The 23013-nt window shown below is 36.4% G+C and overlaps 1 protein-coding gene across 1 annotated transcript; it reads right to left on the reverse strand.

Annotated features, from left to right (window-relative positions):
* Positions 1-2810: 2810 nt before the first annotated feature.
* LOC137819625 (uncharacterized) lies at positions 2811-6954 on the reverse strand. Its single transcript, XM_068623528.1, has 2 exons — positions 3166-6954; positions 2811-2929 (listed from the first exon to the last, which is right to left on the reverse strand). Exon 1 carries the CDS (start codon positions 6334-6336, stop codon positions 4822-4824), a length of 1515 nt encoding a protein of 504 aa, XP_068479629.1. The 5' UTR covers positions 6337-6954; the 3' UTR covers positions 2811-2929; positions 3166-4821.
* Between the last annotated feature and the right edge of the window lie 16059 nt (positions 6955-23013).

The following is a 23013-nucleotide window of genomic DNA, read 5'->3' on the forward strand; positions in this document are numbered from 1 at the left end:
TGGATTTGCTTCTCTCGGTAACTCCGTCGTCGCGCCTACCAGGATAGGAATCAACGCCGCTGGTTCCATAACTCCTGCAGCTTCTTCATCTTCGCTACCTCCTTGCAAGATGTTAAAGGAAAAGAAAGAATAGGGTAAATCCCTTGTGTATATTGAACACATAGGGTTATGTTTATATAGGAAAAAGAAACATATGGGCTAAGCCCATTACATAAATATGAGATATCTAACAATATCTATAATATCTCATAATATCAAATAATATCTAATTATATCTAATTATATCTAACACTCCCCCTCAAGCTGGTGCATATAGATCATATGTACCCAGCTTGTTACAAGTGTAATCAATCCTAGGTCCTCGTAAGGGTTTAGTAAAAATGTCTGCTAATTGATTATTTGAATTAACAAACTCAGTCTTGATATCTCCTGATATAATCTTTTCTCGAATGAAATGACAATCAATCTCAATATGTTTTGTCCTTTCATGAAAAACTGGATTTGAGCTAATACGAAGAGCAGCCTGATTATCACATATCAGTGTCATTTGAGTAACCTCTCCAAATTGCAATTTTTTAAGTAACTGTTTAAGCCAAATAAGCTCACAAGTAGCCGAGGCCATAGCTCTATATTCTGCTTCTGCACTAGATCTTGCCACAACACTTTGTTTCTTGCTCTTCCAAGAGATCAAGTTATCACCAATGGAGACACCATAACCAGAAGTTGACCTTCTATTAAATGGAGATCCTGCCCAATCAGCATCTGAATAACAAACGACTTTAGTATGGTTATTATGACCATATAACAAACCTTTTCCAGGAGAGCCTTTAATGTACTTCACTATACGAATGACTGCATTCCAATGATCTTCACATGGAGAATTAAGAAATTGACTCACCACACTGACTGCAAAGGAAATATCAGGACGAGTAACAGTGAGATAGTTCAATCTTCCAACTAATCTCCTGTACTTCTCAGGATCTGAAAGAGGCTCCCCCTGATTGGGTAGAAGCTTGACGTTGGGATCCATGGGAGTATCAACAGATTTCGAATTCATCAACCCAATTTCCTCCAAAATATCTAATGCGTATTTTCTTTGAGAGATAACAATACCAGTATTGGATTGTGCTACCTCAATCCCCAAGAAATATCTGAGTTTGCCAAGATCTTTGGTCTGAAAGTGTTGACAAAGGTGTTGTTTTACTTGTGAGATGCCATGGTGATCACTGCCTGTAAGAACAATGTCATCAACATATACTACAAGATAGATACACCTAGCACTCGAGTGACGATAAAAAACTGAATGATCTCCTTCACTGCGAGTCATACCAAATTGTTGAACAACATTGCTAAATTTTCCAAACCAAGCCCTAGGAGACTGCTTGAGGCCATATAAGGATTTGCGAAGACGACATACCAATCCAGAAGACTCCCCCTGAGCAACAAAACTGGGAGGTTGCTCCATATAAATTTCTTCCTGCAAATCCCCATTAAGAAAAGCATTTTTAACATCCAGTTGATAAAGAGGCCATTATTGAAGAGCAACCATAACTATGAATAAGCAAACAGAGTCCATCTTTGCTACTGGAGAAAAAGTATCACCATAGTCTAAACCAAAAATTTTGGTATAACCCTTAGCCACAAGACGAGCTTTGAGACGATCAATAGTACCATCAGGACCAACTTTGATAGCAAAAATCCACCTGCAACCAACAACAGATTTCCTAGATGGTAAAGGAACAAGTTCCCAAGTTCCATTATTCTGAAGCGCATTCATTTCATCAAGCATGGCCTGACGCCAACCAGGATGAGCTAAAGCATCACCTACAGATTTTGGAATGGATACAGAAGAAATAGACAAAAGGTAGGTATAAAACGGTTGAGATAGTCTATGGTAACTCAAAGCAGTATAATGTGGAGAGGGATTACGAGTAGAACGTATACCTTTACGGATAGCAATAGGAAGATCAGGTTCAACAGTCGGAGGTTCAACTATAGGAGCCGGAGGGGGATGAGGTGTTGGCACCAGAATAGAGTTTGTTGATGGACGATGAGACGGTTGACGACGACTATACACCTAAAGAGTTGGCGGCGGTGGTGAATTGTTAGGTGCACTAGGCACAACAAGAGGAATATTAACTTGATTAGATGAAGAAATTGAAGGAGAAAGACAAGACTTAAAGTAAAGGGAAGATTCACTGAAGGTGACATCTGCTGAAATAAAATAATGGTTTAAAGACGGTGAGAAACATTTATATCCTTTTTGTGATCTAGTGAACCCTAAAAAGACACATTTGTGTGACTTAGGAGATAATTTATCAAGACCGGGACTAAAATTATGAACAAAACATGTGGACCCAAAAACTTTGGGAGGTAAAGAGTGGAGAGGGTCATGTGGAAATAAAATAGAATGAGGAATTTTGTTATCTAAAATTGAAGATGGCATGCGATTAATGAGATAACATGCACGGGCATCACCCCAAAAACGCTGAGGAACATCACCATGGATTAAAATAGTACGAGTTGTTTCAACAAGATGTCTATTCTTGCGCTCAGCTACCCCATTTTGTTGAGGTGTATAAGCACATGAAGTTTGATGAAGAATACCATGAGAAGCCATAAAATTTTTAAAAGAATGAGAAAGATACTCACGTCCATTATCATTGCGCAAAATTCGGATGGAAATTCCAAATTGATTTTTAATTTCATTGTAAAATATTTGAAATATAGAAAACAACTCAGAATGGTTTTTCATTAAAAATGCCCAAGTACATCTTGAATAATCATCAATAAATATTTGAAATATAGAAAACCGAGCATGAATGAGAGATGGAGAATCCATAATTGCGCCAACATGTGCAGAGATCTGTAGTTGATAAAGTCCATGAGACTCACATCCGGTGCCAATCATCCGTCCCGAACTCCGGTCCTGTAAAGTAACAAAATCTTTGGTAAAAGAAATAACACAGTCAAGGGAACGAGTGAGACGACTAATGGATAATAAGTTAAATGGAGACCCAGGGACATAAAGAACATTATCAATAGATAAAGATGAAAAAAGATTAATAGTACCAACACCATGTGATGGTACCCTATATCCATTGGTCATGGTAACTGAAGGTTAAATAACCCGTAGTAGATAGGGAAGAGAAAAAGATTTATTACCAGTAATGTGATCAGTGGCACCTGAATCTAGAACCCAAGGGCCATGGGAAGTGGAGTGAGTGAGGCCAACAAAAGATGTACCTGAATGTGCAACAAAAGCCGTGGAACTAGGGTTCTGACGATCCTCATACCATTTAAGAAATTCATTGAAAATAGCAGGCTGGCCTGGGGTATCAATTGAAGTATGGTCCATGGTAGAAGGTTGCACAGGGGCAATTTGAGCAACCGCAACAGATCTAGGAGGACGACCATGTAAGGCATAACATCTGTCAATTTTGTGGCCAAGTTTGCCACAATGGTCACACTTGTGACGCCCTTTGCCCGGCTTGTGAGGGCGAGTACGATCATTATGCTGAGACACTAAAGCAGAAGAGTCATCAACATGAGACGTTATATCAGCGGTGTGTTTACCTGGCATGCGCAAAAGGGTAGAACAAGTGGAAGTAAAATTGGGCACAATAGGAGATCCCAAAATTTGATCACGAACGTGAGAATAATCATCAGGAAGACCATGTAAACCCAATAACATGAAGAACTTGGATCTTTGTTCTAGTTCTTGAGAAGGAGTAGAGGCAGGAGGTAATAACTCATTAAAATCATGAAGAAGAGCATGAAGTTTACCTAGATATTCTGCCATTGTACCATCAAGACGTTTGGGAGCAACAATTGTGAGAAGATTTTGACACACACCATAAAGACGTTGAGTATCATTGGTGTATAATAATTTTGCTTGTTCCCAAACTTCTGAACATGTCTCATAGGTACGAAAAATTTGTTTTAAAGATGAGTGAATGGTTGATTTGATAGCAATGCATAATTGAGCATCAATTTTCGACCAACGGACAACCTCATTTTCAACAAGTTAGGATGAGTAAGATGATCAACATAACCTTGACTCTTAAGCCATAATTTAATATTTGATGCCCAAGTGTCATAATTGGTTCCATCCAATTTTTCAATGGAAAGATGAACATTGACGTAATTAGTATAAATAGATGAATCCGGCATAATGACTGCAGAAGAAGCCACAGTGGTAGCCGCAGCGGAAGAAGCCATAGTGGCAGCGGAAGCGGAAGAAGCCATAGAAGATAAGGACAAATCCAGTCACCGGTTAATTGGCGGGAGCAACAAAGATGAAGGCTCCGACAGCGATTCCGACAACGTCTCCAGCGGAGGCTCCGACGACGACTCCGGCGAGATTTCGGCGAGGGTCCGGCAGCGGCTCCGGCGAAGGTCCGGCGAGACAGTGGGGTGGTGGCTGGAATATTCCAGTGAATAGTGGGTTCACCAATAAAAATTGAACCCTAAACACTAAACCCTAACCTTATGCTCTGATACCATATTAAAGGAAAAGAAAGAATATGGTAAATCCCTTGTGTATATTGAACACATAGGGTTATGTTTATATAGGAAAAAGAAACATATGGGCTAAGCCCATTACACAAATATGAAATATCTAACAATATCTATAATATCTCATAATATCAAATAATATCTAATTATATCTAATAATATCTAACACAACACGATGTATTTTTGCTGCCCACCTTCCTCCCTACTCACACCGTATTGTGTTTCATTTGCAATTTTAGATCCTAAGCTTTCGCTATGTGCCTGCCATGCTTCTATACTATCACTCACTTCCGATCCCTCTAACTACCTTCGTATCGTTTTACCACCGTCACTATGTGATTCCCCTGTCTCAAGACCCTCTATTGTTGACTGGATCACTAACCCCTCATATCCTTCGTTCTTTTGGGTTGAGCCATGGGGCCCACCGCCTTGCAACTGGGCCTCGCTCTTACAGACACGGCCCAAAGCCTCATAAATGACCTTTTGGTTACTCAAACACTCTATGTCAACCACCACTTTAGCCAAGTCAGCTAGATTAGGATTGCTATAGCGAGCCCTATCATAGTCTAGGGCAGGTAGACTGACACATACATTTGCCTTCTGACCCAATCTTTCTTCATTCGTGGAAGAAGAATCACCTTTGGCCTGACAGCCTTTGCTTTTTGAGGTAGAGCCCTCGAAGCGGATATTTGACTTTGGCATGTACTGTTCACCGTCACCCCCGTCCTTTCTCCCGCCTTCCCCCCCGTCTGGCCAGCATTCATCCCCGACCCTACACCTGCCCTTCTCCTCACCATTCTTCTCAGAGAAATCTGTATCTTCTACGTAGGTTTCCGAGGAGGACACACTATCAGTGGAATCGTCAACATAAAGATTGTCATTGCACCCTCGTCCTTCGTAGCCAATGGCCTCCTCTTCAATGAAAATACTGCACACATGTTTATTAGTCCGCACTCTTCTCGCCATCCTGACACTACCAAAATTCTGAACGCGGACTTTCAACCTTGCGTATTCCAGGACCTCCCAGGTTAACGTATAGTTGTCGATGGAAACCAACTTGGTCGCCGCGGAAATCTCTCCAACCACTTTGGAGAAACAATCCCTATTCCAAAATGGTAATGGCAACCCATAGCATTTCACCCAGACAGATTTGTGGCTTGCACCACTGTTTACCGACCAAGGTTTAACACCAGTAAACACAGAGTCAAACCACTCTTTATTATTCTTCATAATGACCTCCATAGCCTCCCCCTCTCTTGGGGTGATCAGAACAAGGTTGTCACCCAAGAATCTCGCCCTTACCATTGTCATCCCTCCCTTCACAAGCTCCTCTCCCAACTTGCCAAAGTCCATTCCATCACCGAGGGTCCCTACAACGCTTCTTTCCATCCAAGGTAGAGAAAGTTGTTGTGTTTTAAAAGCCAAGCCCTTCCAAAAATCTTGGGATTCACCTGTAACAGCTTCGGTGTAGGATCTATTCCTACTCTTCTCCACCCAAATCTCCTTACCTCCATATTTCCTAACAATCTCATCTTCCTTCGTATAGCGCTTCCTTTCTATCTTCTGACTTTCTCTTAACAGCTCCCTCAACGCCCTCTGTTCCTCCTGTTTTGGACCATACTGGTATCTCCTATATTTCGGAATGTTCACGTACAGCTTCATACTTCCAATATAAATCTGGTCTAGCTCTCTCTCCAGGCGCCCTTCATCTCTTACACCAAAGAAACTCACAAAACAGAACCTCCTCCTCCATTTGTTGAGTCTTCTTGAGATAAAAACGTCCTTCACCCTTGCCCATTTTTGAAAAACCTTAACCATGTCCTTTTCACCAACCCCATGAGGAATGTTGGAGAAGAAGAATTATGTTTATATAAAAATTTGTTAACAACATTAAAAAATACTAAAATATTTCGTCAATAATATCAAAAAAATTATTAACATTAATAAAGAAAAATTATTATATTTAAATTTACCTAAATATTACCAATAAATTATATATTTAATTAATATAAATTACAAAAAGATCATAAAATAGAAACCAATTTTAGAGACAAAAAAATTAGTTGTTATAGTGACTAAATTAGAAATTATTTTATAGACTATAAAAAAAAATTATTACTAAATTAGTTTTTATTATTGTTAAATAATTTCTAAATTAGTATTTAATTAGCTACGAAAGTTTTAACTACCAATTATTTAGATTCTAATGAGGAGTTAATACCTCAACTACCTAGCATTAAAGAAAAACATTTAATGGTAGATATGTGTGTGCCAAACACATGGCAAGAGGTGAAAGAAGATTTTTCGTGTTCTGGAATTCTTTTGGGCCACGTGGGCTGCTCGAGGTGGGGGAGAAATTCATATGGGTCTACTTTTGTTTTGAGTGAGAGAGAACATTCTGGTGTGAAGAAAGATGATAAGGGTATTAAAATTGGACCTTATCGAACCTATGGAAGAGTGTTCACTGGTCTATCGGCGGTTGATGTCACTCTGGGTGACGAAGTGTGCGCGAACCTTGAGAAGCAGGACGGTGTTGCAGGGGTTTTGAGGGGGGAAGCTAAGTAACAAGTAAATGTGGAGGATTGGGAGGATGTGGAAAAGAACAGCTGTTCGGAGGCGAATGCAATCAGCTGTTCGCAACCCCTGGCCTTGCGGAAGGATCCGGAATTAGAGGTGGTTAAGCCGGTTTTTCCATATGTCCCTTTCGATGTCAGTAATTTGGTGGATATAAGGGTAAATCAGACAGTTTTTTTGGTTAAACAACCGTTTGTGAGGGATGATTCTCTTATCGCGTCGGATAGTGCAATTGAAAACTGCAATAGAATTTTTTGGAGGAAAAATGGCAAGAACGAAGCTTCTAATGTCTGGAATGTTGGTAAAGAAGCAGGGTATTTTCACCCTGGTCAAGAGGACATGGTTATTAGTAGTTTACAAGCATTGACGTTTCGGGTTGATAGCAAGGTGAGGAAGTCAAGGGAGGAGATAAGAACGTTTGTTGATGAGAATAATTAATCTGAATGTTAGAGGGTTGGGAGGCACCATGAAAAGAAAGTATTTAAGTGACTTAATTAGTAAGGAAAGGGCGGATATGGTGTTGTTACAAGAGACAAATGTGTTGAGGTTAGTAGGGAGAAAGTTTGTCTTATTTGGGGGAATAATGAAATCGATTGGTTCGAAAACAAAGCGAATAATAGTGTTGGCGGGGTCCTTACAATCTGGAATAATAAGTCATTTCAGGTGTCTAATGTCTTTAATGGAAGGAACTTCTCTATTATTGAGGGTTGTTGGAAGATTGGCAATGGGTTACAAGTTACAATAGTAAATGTATACTGCTTGGGTTCCTTACGGGAGAAGAAAGAGGTTTGGGAAGAGATTAATAGTTACAGGTTGAATCAACATTCAAAGGCCTGGTGCGTTATTGGAGACTTTAACTTTATTAGACGGCAATAAGAGAGGAAGAGTATGATCTCGGTGTCAGATTATTCTAGAGAAATAAAAGGTTTTAACGAGTTTATTGAAAAATCAGATTTGGTTGACATCCCGTTGGTAGGCAGGAAGTTTACTTGGTATAAACCCAACGGATTGGTAAAGAGTATGATTGACAGGGTTCTTGTATCAAAGGAATGGCTCGAAGCCTGGCCTCGTTGCAAACAGTTTGTCCTTAACAAATCTATTTTTGACCATTGTGCAGTTGTCCTTAAGGATGTGTTTGTTGATTGGGGACCAAGACCTTTCAGGAGTTTGGGTGTATGGCAAAAAGACAGTAAATTTAAAGACTTTGTGAGTTTAAAGTGGGCTAGCTACAATGTTCAAGGAAGTGGGCTAGCTACAATGTTCAAGGAAGTGGGATTTATATCTTCAAAGAAAAATTGAAAAAGCTTAAAGCTGACCTAAAAGTTTGGAACAAAGAAGTTTTCGGGGACGTTAATTTTGCTAGTGAAGAGTTGCGAAAAAGGATTAATAAGTTAGATACACTGGATGACAATAGGGGGTTAGAAGAGTCTGAAAGGGAGGAGAGAAGGTTGCTCCCTGTTGAACTTACTACAATTATGTTTAAGCAAGAGGCGGTCATCTTTCAAAAAGCAAGACAAAAGTGGTTGAAACAAGGGGACCTTAATACAAATTTTTTTCACTCGTCAGTAAAGTGGAGAAGGACAAGGAACGAGCTGCATGGATTGTTTGTTGATGGAAGGTGGTGCGAGGATAAGGTTGTGATCAAGGACAAGGTCAGGGATTATTTTGAAGATAGGTTTGCCAGGAACGAAACTTGTGCGATTAGGTTGGATAATGTAAGGTTCAATTCTATCTCGGAAGTTGATAACGAGATGTTGGTTCGTGACTTCTCTGAAGAAGAAATAAAGGTTGCGGTTTGGAATTGTGAAAGTTCAAAAAGTCCTGGTACTGATGGATTTAATTTTGGTTTCTTAAAGTTTTGTTGGGATTTTATAAAGTTGGATATGGTGTCAGTTGTGAAGGATTTTGCGGAAAAAAGTCATTAGCCTAGAGGCTCAAATGCTTCTTTCCTCTGTCTTGTCCCGAAAGTAGAAAATCATATGCAACTCGGTGAGTTCAGACCTATTTCGTTAGTTGGTTGTTTGTATAAAATTATCTCAAAAGCGTTGTCTCTATGTTTGGAAAAGGTAATTAGTAAAGTTGTTGATATGAGACAGTCGGCTTTTCTTGAAGGTAGGGGTCTGTTGGAAAGTTTACTAGTAGCTAATGAGGTGCTGGAGGAATATAAAAGAAAGAGGAAAAGTTGTGTGTTCTTCAAAGTCGATTATGAGAAGGCGTACAACTCGGTAAGCTGTGATTTTATTTATTATATGCTAGAAAGGTTGGGTTTCTGCGATAGATGGATCCGGTGGATAAAGTGTTGCTTAAAATCCGCTTTAGTTTATGTGCTTGTTAACGGTAGTCCAACTAGGGAGTTTATCCCTGGGAGGGGACTACGCCAAGGCGATCCGCTAGCTCCGTTTCTCTTTCTTTTAGTTGCAGAAGGGTTGGCTGGAGTCTCTAGGATGGCAGAAGAGAAGAATTTGATTGATAGTCTAGGAGTTGGGAGAGATAGAGTGAAGGTGAACATGTTGCAATATGCTGATGATACTTTATTCTTTTGCGAAGCTAACTCTAAAAGTATCTTTAATATCAAGGTGATCTTGTTGTGTTTTGAACTTGCTTTTGGGCTTAAGGTGAATTTTTTAAAAAGCAGATTGGGCGGGCAGGGGTTGGATCAAAGTTCGATCCAGCAGTTCGCGACTATGCTTAATTGTAATGTGATGACTGTTAGAATGGATGGCTTTAAACTAGAGGGGGGTGAATTGTTTAAAGAGGGTTTTCAAAAACTTTTGAGTCAAGAATGAAATTATCTCAAGAAACAATTGATAAGGAATCCAGTTTGCCAAAATAGCAAGCAAAAATAGCAGTACCAGAAAAACAATCGGTTGTTTTACAAAAACAATCGGTTGTTTATACCAGTAAACAAATATCAAACTGAAATTAAAGAGATTAAGGATAGAGAGAATGCACACAGATGTTTATACTGGTTCACTCCAAACCCAGAGTTACATCCAGTCTTCTCAGAAACCTCTGAGGAATTCCAGTAAGCAATCACACCTAGATCACTTACACCACAACTAAGAAAGTGACCTTGATCCCCTCAAGACACACACTCTTCTTGGCCAACACACCAACACTAAGATTGGTGATCTTGATCCCCTCAAGAACACACAACATATCTCAGCAAACACACAAACGAAACTTGTTCAACAGAGTACAAGGATTACACTTGTTACAGAAGATAATCTGAAATCAATACAAGCCGAAATCCTATTCCACACACTTTGATCAATCTCAATCTCTAAGCAATTTCAACTCTTTGAAAAACTCAAAATCTATATTCTTTTATTCACAAAACACAAATATGTTTTTCTGAATATATCAAAGATGTTGTTTGTTATCAAATCTTAACAAACTATTTATTGCATTTAAGGATTGGTCAAAACATTTAAAGACTGAACCGTAATCAATTAAAACATTTAAAGCTCAGTCAAAGATAAAACGGTTTTTCTGTTATGGTACCAAAACAAACAATCGGTTGTTTCCTCGAATCAATCAGTTGTTTTGGTTTTAACAGTTCAACCATTTGAAAAACAGTTTTCAATCTTTTCTACAAACATCTAAGTATAAACAATTGGTTGTTTCGACAAAACAATCGGTTGTTTTTAACTTAGTTTGAAAAACATTTTTCTTTCAAAAAGATTGAGAATGCCTATGCTTTGGATTCAATCAAGGAGTGGATTACAACACTCAAACTACCCCAGATCCTAACTAAAACAGCACAACAACAGCAAGCACAACTAAGGCTTCAACATCCTTCAAAGGGTTTGGATTCTTCAAAGCTTGAACACCACATGGTTCAACAATCTCCCCCTATTTGATGAAGACAAATCCCTGATGCTTGTGTTGTACCTGATTGAATCTGAAGGAGTTCCTGCAAAGCACAGTTTTAAACAAAGCATAGGACTTCTAATATTTGGTTAGCATAGAAACAAGTATAGAAATACAGAGCATAATATCATAATATTCAACAAACAAATATAAGAGAAAAAACCTATAAGGTTTCACTCATCCAAACTGTTTTGCAGAAAAACAATTAAAAATAGAAATTAAACACAACATACAGCATATATCTCCCCCTATTTGTCTTCACAAATAGACAAAGAGAAGAGATAAAACAAGATAATTGTTTGGAATACATCAGAATTAAACAGCAAAAGCAGCAAAAAGAGAAATTGATACAACCATAAAAAACAATCGGTTGTTTCGATACATCAACCAGTTGTTTTTCTTCATTCATCATCATCAGCATATTGAAGATCAAAGATTTGGTTCTGTACAGCCTCGATCTGTTCATCTAGAGTCATGAAACGTGCATCCATGCTGTCAAACCTGTTATCAATCCTCTGGAAATTGCTGACACAGAGATCATGGAGATTCCTTTGATTCTCCACAAAGCTATCAAGTCTATTTACCATGAGTCTCTCAAAAGGAGACATGGTTTGCATCCTTTCTTCTTGATTTCCAGCACCAACACTTGGTCTAGCATCTTGATAATCTTCAGGTGGATCTTCATGTTGAACATCCATATCAGCAGGTTTATCTTGTTCAAGATCAGTAGCAGCACTAGATGAGGCACCAAGGTCACCATCTTTGCTAATCCATTTGCCACATACTTTGGTAAAACCCATTTTGCTGAGTGATCCATTGTTTAACTCTTGAATTGACTTAACCAACTCAGATGTTTCATCTTCAAGGTTCACTTCAAAATAGAGTAGAAATTTAGATACCAAAACAGCATATGGATAGTGATAGTCACTTAACCTCATAGCCTTTTGCATGTGCTCTTTGATGATGTGGATCCAATTGATTTTGATCTTCTTCATGATGCATAAGATGTACACCAGATCCTCCTCAGTAAGAACAGAGTGATTGCTCCCCCTTGGAGTTAGAATCCAAGTCACAATGAGGGCTAGCAACCTTTCATCAAGTTTTAGACCTCCAACCGAGCATGTTCTAACTTGAGCATGTTGATTCTTCAAGCAACTCTTGTAGTATTGGATTTTGTTGAAATCCTCCACTACTCCAAGGTTTCCCTTGTTGATTCTAAGGCCAGAGAACTTGATACCAACAACAGCAGCCCATACCTCATGGGTTATCTCCATGTCTACACCTTTTACATGAGAAACTAGATTGTTTCCCTCAAACTTTAGATTTGTGTAGAACACCCTTATCAAATCTGGGTAGATGTTTCCCTTCATCTCCAGGAACTTTCTAAGAGATTGATCTTTGAGTAGCCTCCTTACATTATCCAGATTTTGACTTTTCAGCCAATCAAAGCAGACAACCTTGGGGTTGTTTATCACTTTGGTACTTGTTTCATACCTATACTTCTCAATAAGATCATTGTCTCCAGAAAACCAACCTTCTAGCCTTCCTCCAGACCTTACACCTCTGGTTTTGACTCTCTTTGAGGTGGGAGGAGTTGATTCCATGATGGTAGAGAAGAAAACAGAGAAAAGCTTACTTCACTGATTTTGCAAGAGATGTTGCAAGAGATGTTGCAATTGGTTGTTCTTGAGGAAGAGATCAGCTGCAACAGATTTTATAGCAGTAATAGAATCAAATCATTCAATGATATTTGTGGGTACCAGATTTTCAGAGAGAGAGGACTTGACCCTGCCCTGCATAGAAAACGTCAGAAAAAGCTGAAAATCACATGGTTTTCACATGTGATCTTTGACTAGTCATTAAGGCTCTTGAATTTCCAAGATTTTGGAATATATTCCTTTATGACTGTTGTAACTTCTCTCTGAACGTGATCAGCTTTCAACACAGGTTCTTTGACCAAGGATTCTCTCTTTAAAAAGATCTGCAACGGATAGAAATTCAAAATAGAAATTAAATTGATTTCTTCACAGTGCTATCAGACTCAAAACAATCGGTTGTTTCGAAGAAATAATCGATTGTTTTTCTGCAGCAGTTAAAACTGATTTTGAATTTTAACCATGAGCAGAAAGAGTTCAAAGCATATGAAGTTAAGCATATTAAAAAGATATTTAACCATGTGAAAGAACTTTAAAACAGAAATTAAGAACAAAGAAAGGAAGGTCTTATCCTTTATGTTATTTCTTCAATGAGCCATGTGCTTTATGATCAAGAAGCCTCTTTTCACTGTTGAGGGCCTTTGGACAGATGCAGAGCATTGATTAAGCTTCAATGATGGTCTTTTTCTTCCAAAAGCTTGATCACATGACTTAGTCCTTCACACTTCTTTAGAATTCCTGCACAAGCATGAGTTCAAGCAACAAGATTTGGTCCCTTCACAAATGTGGGTCCAATTGATTTCTTTTTCTCATTTGGAACCTCACATCCTTTAGGAATTCATTTCATGTAGCCTCTAGGAATAGAGAATTTTCTTATTTTGCAGAATCTAACCGAATGGCCCTTTTTCATGCAATAAAAGCATGTAACAACCGGTTGTTTCGATTTAACAATCGGTTGTTTTACTGGCTTTCTTGAAAAAAAATTTGAAAACTTATCTTGTTGATTCTGTGGATTGAAACCTAAACCACCCTTTCCAAAAACACAGCTTTGAGATGCCAAGACATTCTCAAAGTTAGATTTCCCCTTTGAAAGCTTGTCCACAGTTTCAACAAGATAATGAACCTTTTTCTCAAGATTTTCACAATTTTCGCAAATGAGAGTGTCACACTTGCAAGAAAAATTTTTGAAGTGATTTTCCAGATTCTTGAAATCATTTTTAGATTTTTCAATCTCATCTTCAAGTGATTTCACTCTCTTTTCCAGCCAGCTGTTAAGTTCTTTCAATCGGTTGTTTGAAAGAACCAATCGATTAGCTTCATCATGAGTTTCTTGAAAAGCTTCAAGTAATTCACTGTAATTTTGTTCATTCAAGGAAGCACATGAACTTACCTCACTTGAGCTGCAAGATTCATCATCATCTTCAGCAATCAAGCAGATGTTTGCTTTCTCATCTTCACTTGATGAAGAGCTTGATGATGATACTTCATTTTCATCCCAAGCTATGTAGGCTCTCTTTGTCTTGCCTTTCTTTTCCTTGTAACTAGGCTTTTTCTCCTTGCTCTTTTTTGGACAATCTGCCTTTATATGACCTTGTTCACCACAACCAAAACAAGTATAGTTATTGGAATTAAAATCATTGGATTTCTTGTTTCCATACCTATCTTTGTTGTTGTCCTTGTTGCGGTTTCTTTTCAAGAATTTGCTGAACTTTCTTGACAGCAAGCTAAGGTTTTCTTCATCACTATCATCACTGGAATCTTGTTTCCCTTTGTGCTTGGATGCTTTTAAGGCTATGCTCCTTGTGTGCTTATCTTCACTCTCTTGAACATTGAGTCTATTCATCTCTAACTCATGTTCCATAAGCTTTCCAAACAAAGAAGCAACACTTAATGATGTTAGATCTTTAGATTCGGAAATAGCAGTTACCTTTGGTTGCCATGCTCTATCAAGACATTTCAAGATCTTGATGTTCAGCTCTTCTTTATCAAAGGTCTTGTCAAGACTCATAAGGTGATTGATGATGTGCGTGAATCTTTTCTGCACCTCAGCAATTGTTTCTCCTTTAAGCATTCTAAACATCTCATACTCTTGGATTAGAGCATGCTTTCTAGCTCTCTTCACCTCATTTGTTCCTTCATGAGTAACTTCCAAGGTGTCCCACATCTCTTTTGATGATTTGCATTGAGAGACCCTGAAAAACTCATCAGAATTTAAAGCAGAGGTTATTATATTTTTGGCAATGCAATCGAATTTGGCCTTCTTGCTTTCTGAATCAGCCCATTGAGACCATGGCTTTTCAATGAAAGATCCATCTTTTTCAAACTTTGGGACAAAAGGACCATTTTCAATTGCATCCCAAATTCCTTTGTCAAGTGATTCCATAAATATTTTCACTTTTACTTTCCAAAATTGGTAGTTCAAACCACAAAACAGAGGTGGTTTGTTGATTGAAGCACCTTCCCCAAAAGGTAGTCTATCAGCCATTTAAAAACAGTTTTAGGATCAACTTGAATAACTTTCAAGAACCAAGCTCTTGATGCCAATTGTTAGAATGGATGGCTTTAAACTAAAGGGGAGGTGAATTCTTTAAAGAGAGTTTTCACAAACTTTTGAGTCAAGAATGAAATTATCTCAAGAAACAATTGATAAGGAATCCAGTTTGCCAAAACAGCAAGCAAAAACTGCAGTACCAGAAAAACAATCGGTTGTTTTACAAAAACAATCGGTTGTTTTACAAAAACAATCGGTTGTTTATACCAGTAAACAAATATCAAACTGAAATTAAAGAGATTAAGGATAGAGAGAATGCACACAGATGTTTATACTGGTTCACTCCAAACCCAGAGCTACATCCAATCTTCTCAGAAACCTCTGAGGAATTCCAGTAAGCAATCACACCTAGATCACTTACACCACAACCAAGAAAGTGACATTGATCCCCTCAAGACACACTCTTCTTGGCCAACACACCAACACTAAGATTGGTGATCTTGATCCCCTCAAGAAGACACAGCAAATCTCAGCAAACACACAAACGAAACTTGTTCAACAGAGTACAAGGATTACACTTGTTACAGAAGATAATCTGAAATCAATACAAGCCGAAATCCTATTCCACACACTTTGATCAATCTCAATCTCTAAGCAATCTCAACTCTTTGAAAAACTCAAAATCTATATTCTTTCATTCACAAAACACAAATATGTTTTTCTGAATATATCAAAGATGTTGTTTGTTATCAAATCTTAACAAACTATTTATTGCATTTAAGGATTGGTCAAAGCATTTAAAGACTAAAGCGTAATCATTTAAAACATTTAAAGCTCAGTCAAAGATAAAATAGTTTTTCTGTTATGGTACCAAAACAAACAATCGGTTGTTTCCCCGAATCAATCGGTTGTTTTGGTTCTAACAGTTCAACCATTTGAAAAACAGTTTTCAATCTTTTCTAAAAACATCTAAGTATAAAGAATCGGTTGTTTCGACAAAACAATCGGTTGTTTTTAACTTAGTTTGAAAACATTTTTCTTTCAAAAAGATTGAGAATGCCTATGTTTTGGATTCAATCAAGGAGTGGATTACAACACTCAAACTACCCCAGATCCTAACTAAAACAGCACAACAACAGCAAGCACAACTAAGGCTTCAACATCCTTCAAAGGGTTTGGATTCTTCAAAGCTTGAACACCACATGGTTCAACAATGACAACTCCCTTTGTGTACTTGGGACTACCGGTAGGTGGGTTTCATAAGTGTGGTGCTTGTTGGAACGAGGTGGTAGAGAAAATGCAGAGTAAACTGTCTAGGTGGAAAGGCAGGTGCTTGTCAATGGCAGGGGGGATTTGTTTGATCAAGTATGTTCTCTTCTCTATCCCACTTTTCTTTATGTCATTGTTTAAAATGCCCTCTGTGGTGGCAGACAAGTTGGTTCGAATACAAAGGAATTTTCTTTGGGGATGGGGCTCCGAAGGAAGGAAAATTGCTTGGACTTCTTGGGACAAGGTGTGTGAGCCTCGGGACGTTGGTGGTCTTGGAATCGTTGATATTAGGAATTTTAACTTGGCTTTGTTAGGAAAGTGGATTTGGAGACTGGGAACGGATAAATGAGGGGTTGTGGAAAGAGATTCTTATTTCTAAATACGGTGGGTGGAGAAGTTTAAGAAAGGGTGGTAAGGTTAGTAAGGGCTCCCTCTGATGGAAAGATTTGAAGCAGGTTTGGGATTCAAAGGGTTGGGGAAGAAGTTTTGAAGATGGGTTTAAGTGGAAAGTGGGTGACGGTAAGGATATCTCTTTCTGGGAGGATAGTTGGTTGAGTTGTGGTGCTTTGAATAGAGTTTTTTCGAGATTATACTCTCTAAGTTCGACCAAAGAGGCAAAGGTGGTTGAGCTTGGACATTAGCTTAATGATGTTTGGGTCTGGCAGTTGGACTGGTGAAGATCTTTTTTCAACTAGGAGAAGGCTTTGTTGGAACAGCGAGTTTAGAATTTACAAGAGGTGAAGCCGTTTGTGGGAGAGGAGGACGTTTGGGTTTGGAAGGTTGGGGGATGTCTAACTTATGTTGAAAACTCAGCCTATGTTCACGTAAGGAGGGTTCAATGAGAGGAGTCTTCTTCAGTGTATAGTAAGTTGTGGAGGTGTAAAGCCTTGCCTTCGGCTTTGATCACTGCTTGGAGGGTGTTGGAGAATAGGGTTGCCTCTATGGTTAATTTGACAAGGCGCGGAGTGGTGGTAGAAAATTCTTTGTGCTGTCTGTGTGGGGAGGAGGAAGAGTCATCTTGTCACTTGTTTTCGGTTTGCAGGTTTGCTTGGCGTGTCTGGTGTTTGTGCTTCGAGTGGCTTGGAGTATCGTTCGTGATCCACAAGGACCCTTTGACAAACTTTTCACAGTTCAGGATGAGTCAGGCTTCTGAGTCAGTTAATGATGTCTGGAGTGCAATTTGGGTTGGTATAGTGAGCGAAATCTGGAAACATAGGAACTCGGTCATCTTCAATAGAGGTGTGGAAGATGTGTTTGAAGTGTTTGCTTCGATGCAAGTAAAGGTGTGGTCTTGGATTGTTGCAAAGTCTAATTCTGTTTATTTCCCTTATTCTAGTTGGGTTCTAAATCCTTTGGCTTGTATGAGGCTGCTTCATTGATTCTAGTTAGAGTTGGTCTGGGTGTCAGTGTGTTGGGTTGGTAAACGCGTTTTTAGGTGTTTGATGTCTTGTTTTTCTGTATAAGGGTTGGACCACCCCTGAAGTAGTCCCTATTTATTTATTTTTTATTTCTGATAAAAAAAACATCTAATTTTCTAGTTTAGCTATTGGTTATCATACTCCACCAATGTCGTGATGCTTCTCTCTATTGGTGTCAACGTTGGTTCTCACTTTCCAACCATAGTTCCATCGTAGTTGTTATATGTCATCAGAACCATGCTTCTGCAAGTCTATTAAATAAACATTATCCTCCTCCAATATACATTTAAAAGGAATATTCTCTAACTTCACCTGGATATTTTCCCCTTCCAAAAATCAAACTTTTCCCGACAACGACGCCAAAAACTTGATGACTTTTACGTAAATTGCATCGCATTGTCAGAAGTAATAATGTGTCCCTAAGAATAGATATCGAACCCACAAGGAATAGTTGAATATTCTAGTAGAATATTCGCTAAATATAAAATAGAATAATAAAAGTTGGTTTGAGAATTGTTATGATGGCAAAATTAACAAGAAAACAAATCAAATATTTTTGGCTTCAAATGGGAAAATAGGGATTGAGTTTCATCTTTCTCACTCTTTTGTATTTAGATTAGCCTGATACTATTATGTCCTTTAATTGATATTGATGCCCGTATAAAAATTATTTATATCGATTCCTCGCATATAAAATTCTTAAGATGCCTCCTAAATATCGATTCCTCGCATATTTATAAAAACAACTTAGTATCAAGATCAGACGTTGATAGTAATTAACATTTCAAGTCTATTCCTAGCACTCAAATATGTTAAGTATTATTGTTTAGGTCAGAACCATAAAAATACTTTCCCGTCAGATTTAAGATTCTAGATCAAGAATTAGAAGCAAAACAATAATACCAATAATTAATCAAGAACATAATATTATATTCAGATATCACCTCAATACATAAGAGATCGAACAGATTACTCACAAATCCACAGGATAGAATTATCCACACATCTTCTAACACATTTTATTCTCCCAATTGGGTTACAAGTCACTCAATGGTGTTTTCCTCTCAGTCTTGCACACTAGGATCGAGCCTCAAGCCCCCTATTTAACCTAATTTGCTAGGGTTAGGTGACTTCTTGTGTCACGCTAATGGGCTTGTTGATTAAAACATAAAATGGCTTAATGGTTCTGGCGCTTTCTCGCTCAAGCGAGAAAGGCGTCGATTTTTAACGCTACCACTGGAGCATTCTCGCTCAAGCGAGAATGGGCTTGCTTGAGCGAGTTGCTCTGCTACTAAGTTGGGCTTTTTGTAATTTTGTGCGTTCCTAGGCCTTTCAAATTTCTCCTTTTAGCTTATATTATTCTTCTTTAGCCCAGTCATCTTCGTTCTTCCCTAAAAACCTGAAATTAACACCAAAATTTGGGAATAAAATGTTCTTATTCAAAATAAAGATCATAAAATATGTAAAAAGGTACAAATTCATAAATTAGATATTATTTTATATGTAATTCAACAATTAATACTCATAATTGCCTATATTTTAATATGAAATATTACTGAAATTAGGAATTTATCACAGCACCATGAAGACGTCGGATCCTTTCCTCTCAGGGAACCTCCAAGATTATACCCTAACGAACAACCCTTAATATCCACCGTGGCATCTTCCCTGATAATATTTCTCAATGCATCAATGTTTGCTTCCCCTGAGAACCCATAAGCAAAGGACGTTTGGGATTCAAAATCTAAAACGGCATCTACAGATTGTCTATCCCAATAACAGTGACAAAGATTATGTTATGGGACCGTGCACTCGTCAACCAGAGAAATTTGATAAAGCGTTTCGTTAATCCTCGTGTACGAAGTCAGTTTTGCTTCATAACTCACAGTGACTCTGATTTTAAATATAGCGTATTCTTAATTCCTCCAAAGCTAGAGTAGCTTCGTCCACCTCAACCAGTAAAGTTGTAATTTTTTCGAAGCATTTTCTATTCCATAATTACAGGGGTAAACCCCTACATCATACCCAAACAAGTTTATCTACTACTACAAATTGATCTTCCCATGGAACAATGGTGTTGAACAAATTCTCGAACCATTTTTTAACCTTGTTTTTGTCTTCCCCCATTAAAAGCACGTGAAAACCTCCCAAAATTTTGATCTTTATGAAATTGTAGCCGCCCAAAATGAAGCTTTCATTCAAGTCTTCTACCTTGCTTAAATCAGAAACTCTCCCAATGTAGCAATCTTTGAGCCACTCTTTGGGTGTTTCTTCCACATTTATTGCATTTACTCTTACCCTGCTTCGTGAGTGTGCTCTGTTTCCATACTTGACAGCCTGTGCGTAAGATTGATTCTTATATGTTGCCCTCCACACTTTTTTGCCCACTTTTTCTTCCTGCTTTGTCTTCACTTTCAGTTTATCATTTCATTCCTTTCTAGACTTTGTTGTCTTGTAATATTTAGGCCTATTAACATTGACTTTCCAGCTTTCAATCTAGATAGAGTCCAACTTTTCTCCAACTCCCTCATGTTCTGAACACCCATAAATCTAACAAATCTAAATCTTTGTTTCATAACAATTAGTCTGCTGGATATAAAAATATCACTGACCTTCCTCATCTTTGAAAAACCTTCCACATGTCCACCTCCTTGAAATTGTAGGGAAAGTTTGACAAGAAGAAGGGTGTTCCCCTTCCATGATCCATATGCATTCATATTTCGTCGTTATCATGTCATCATTGTGTAATACTATTGTGTACTACTTCTTCCTTCGGTTTGACATTATCATTGTCATTGTCTTCACCACAACACTTTTACTTCAAAATCTAAGTAGGTGTTGCTCTTAATTTTTAATTTTTTAAAGATTGTTATTAATTGAATGATTCTCTTTCATTTTAAGCTTTTTTTTAATTATATTTTTGAGTTTAGAGTATTTGACTCCAATAAATTAAATTGTTTTATTTTTTACTTCATACTTTAGACTTTCCACTGCCAAAATGTCAAAACAATTGAATATGGATGTCAAAATAGTTTCTTAATTTTGTAAAATCATAATCAATGTTGTGTGCAATATAATTTCCTCTATATTGTTTTATTAACATTTACTTATGTATCTCTAACTAATTACACCACATATCTAAAAAAATAGATAATTGATAATTAATAACAATTTTTATATTTAAATTAATTAAACATTTCCTAACTAGTGTTTTTTTTTTCTTATTAGTAAAATTCTATAAGCCGACGTCTTATATCTCAAGGTTATGAATTTCATTTTTTTAAATATCATAGTTAGATAAGTTTATGAAATGTATTTCACATAACAAGTAAAGAAACACGTTTTCTGTAAAAAAAAATTGTTATATATATATAATGATGTTAAGAGTTAAACATAAACTTATTTTTAAAATAATAGCATTAAATTGTGCTAAATATGACTCTAAGTTTTTCACACAGTTTAATAACAACAATAAATGTCTTTTATTGAAATAATTTTAATATATAAAATAATATTATTCTTTTAATAAACATATTACTTTTATATACTTAAAATACATTAGTGTAATTTATTTGGATTAAAACTAAAGGTAACTATTAAAATTTCAGATCATCAGAATATTAAATATTTTAATAAAAATCGAGTCCTACAATTTAAATCTTTCTAGATAGCCAATAACCATTTAAGAATATATTTACTATTCAAAATAAGAAGTCACCTACTATTTACTATTTTATTTAATTGAAATAATTATATACCAATTTAGAAACTATTTAACAATAATATAAACTAATTTAAAAACTAATTTTTTTTTTTAGTTTCTAAAATGGTCTCTAATTTAGTTATCATTGCAATTAATTATTTTGGTCTTTAAAACTTGGTTTCTATTTCATGATTTTCTTGTAGTGAACCATTAGCTACCAATGTTTTAGCTACTTACTATTTTATATTCTAAATTAGTCTCTATTAATATTTAGAGACTAATTTAGAAACTAAAATATTAGTAGGTAAAATATTGGTAGCTAATTTAGATACCAATTTAGAAACTATTTTATAAAGTTTTTATTAATAATAGAAATCATTTTAGATACAATAATTTATCTAATTTAGTCAATATAGTGACTAAGTACTTTTTTATTGTCTCAAAATTTAGTCACTATTTAATGATTTTCTTATAATAATCTTAACTTTTCCTAAAATGCAATACATAAAAATAAGGTCAATCATCTACCAGTTCAAATAAATATTTTTGTATTTTATCAAAATTTAAATGATTAATAAATATTTTAATTTTGATAATTTATAAAATGAAGCAAATATTTTAAAGTTTCATTATTTTTTTATATTTAATTAAAGATAAATGTCTTAGGATGGACGTCACAATATACTAATACCTTCTCCGGTCTAAACTTGAATTTGGTTTCAAATGTTTTTTTAAATATAGTTTTTTACTTAGAAGTGACAAAGTGGATATTGACTGATAGATTGCTAACAATGTATATCCGTAAAAAAATATATAAAATAAAATGAAACACTTCAGGAGTGTCCCAACTCTTATATAAAAAATTATCAAGGACAATCTGCTCAACACTTGACCTACATATAAATTTCACACTCTTTAAACCACCAAACAAATCCTCAAGATTGAAAAGGAAAGGTAGGTCACATTAAAAGAAATCATCATCTATTCTAACAATGTCCTTATAATCGGTCTTTAGTAAAAAGAGGACAAAACATAATACAAACAAAACAACCCCTGATACAACCAAAGACCCACAAACATATTTACAATCAAATTTCCTCACGCAAACAACAATCAAGCTAAGAAAATATATCCACTAGATATGTTCTATCATCGTTAAAATGCATCAGCTTGCGGTTTTTTTGCTATTGTTTATCAACATCGATGTGATATTGAGAGTTTTGAATTTAAGAGAATAATAGGAGCTATTTTAAATCGTAGCTCATGTTATACTATAAGAAAAAACATTAATTAAATAAATTTAAAGACAAAAAATTAATTAGTCATTATATTAATTAAATTAAATATTATTTTAGAGACTAATAAATTATTAATATTTAAAGTTATTTTTATTATTAATAAATATTTATAAAGTATTAACTACTAATATTTTATATTGATATTTAATTTAGATATAAAGTATTAACTACTAATATTTTATATTATAAATTAGTTTTTAAAAGATTAATTTAG

This window comes from Phaseolus vulgaris, chromosome 10 (genome assembly GCF_000499845.2).
Source record: "Phaseolus vulgaris cultivar G19833 chromosome 10, P. vulgaris v2.0, whole genome shotgun sequence".
In the NCBI taxonomy this organism is placed as follows: Eukaryota; Viridiplantae; Streptophyta; class Magnoliopsida; order Fabales; family Fabaceae; genus Phaseolus; species Phaseolus vulgaris.

Coding starts and splice junctions, on each gene's coding strand:
- LOC137819625 (XM_068623528.1), bottom strand. CDS start 6,336: ATGGTTAAGGTTTTTCAAAAATGGGCAAGGGTGAAGGACGTTTTTATC.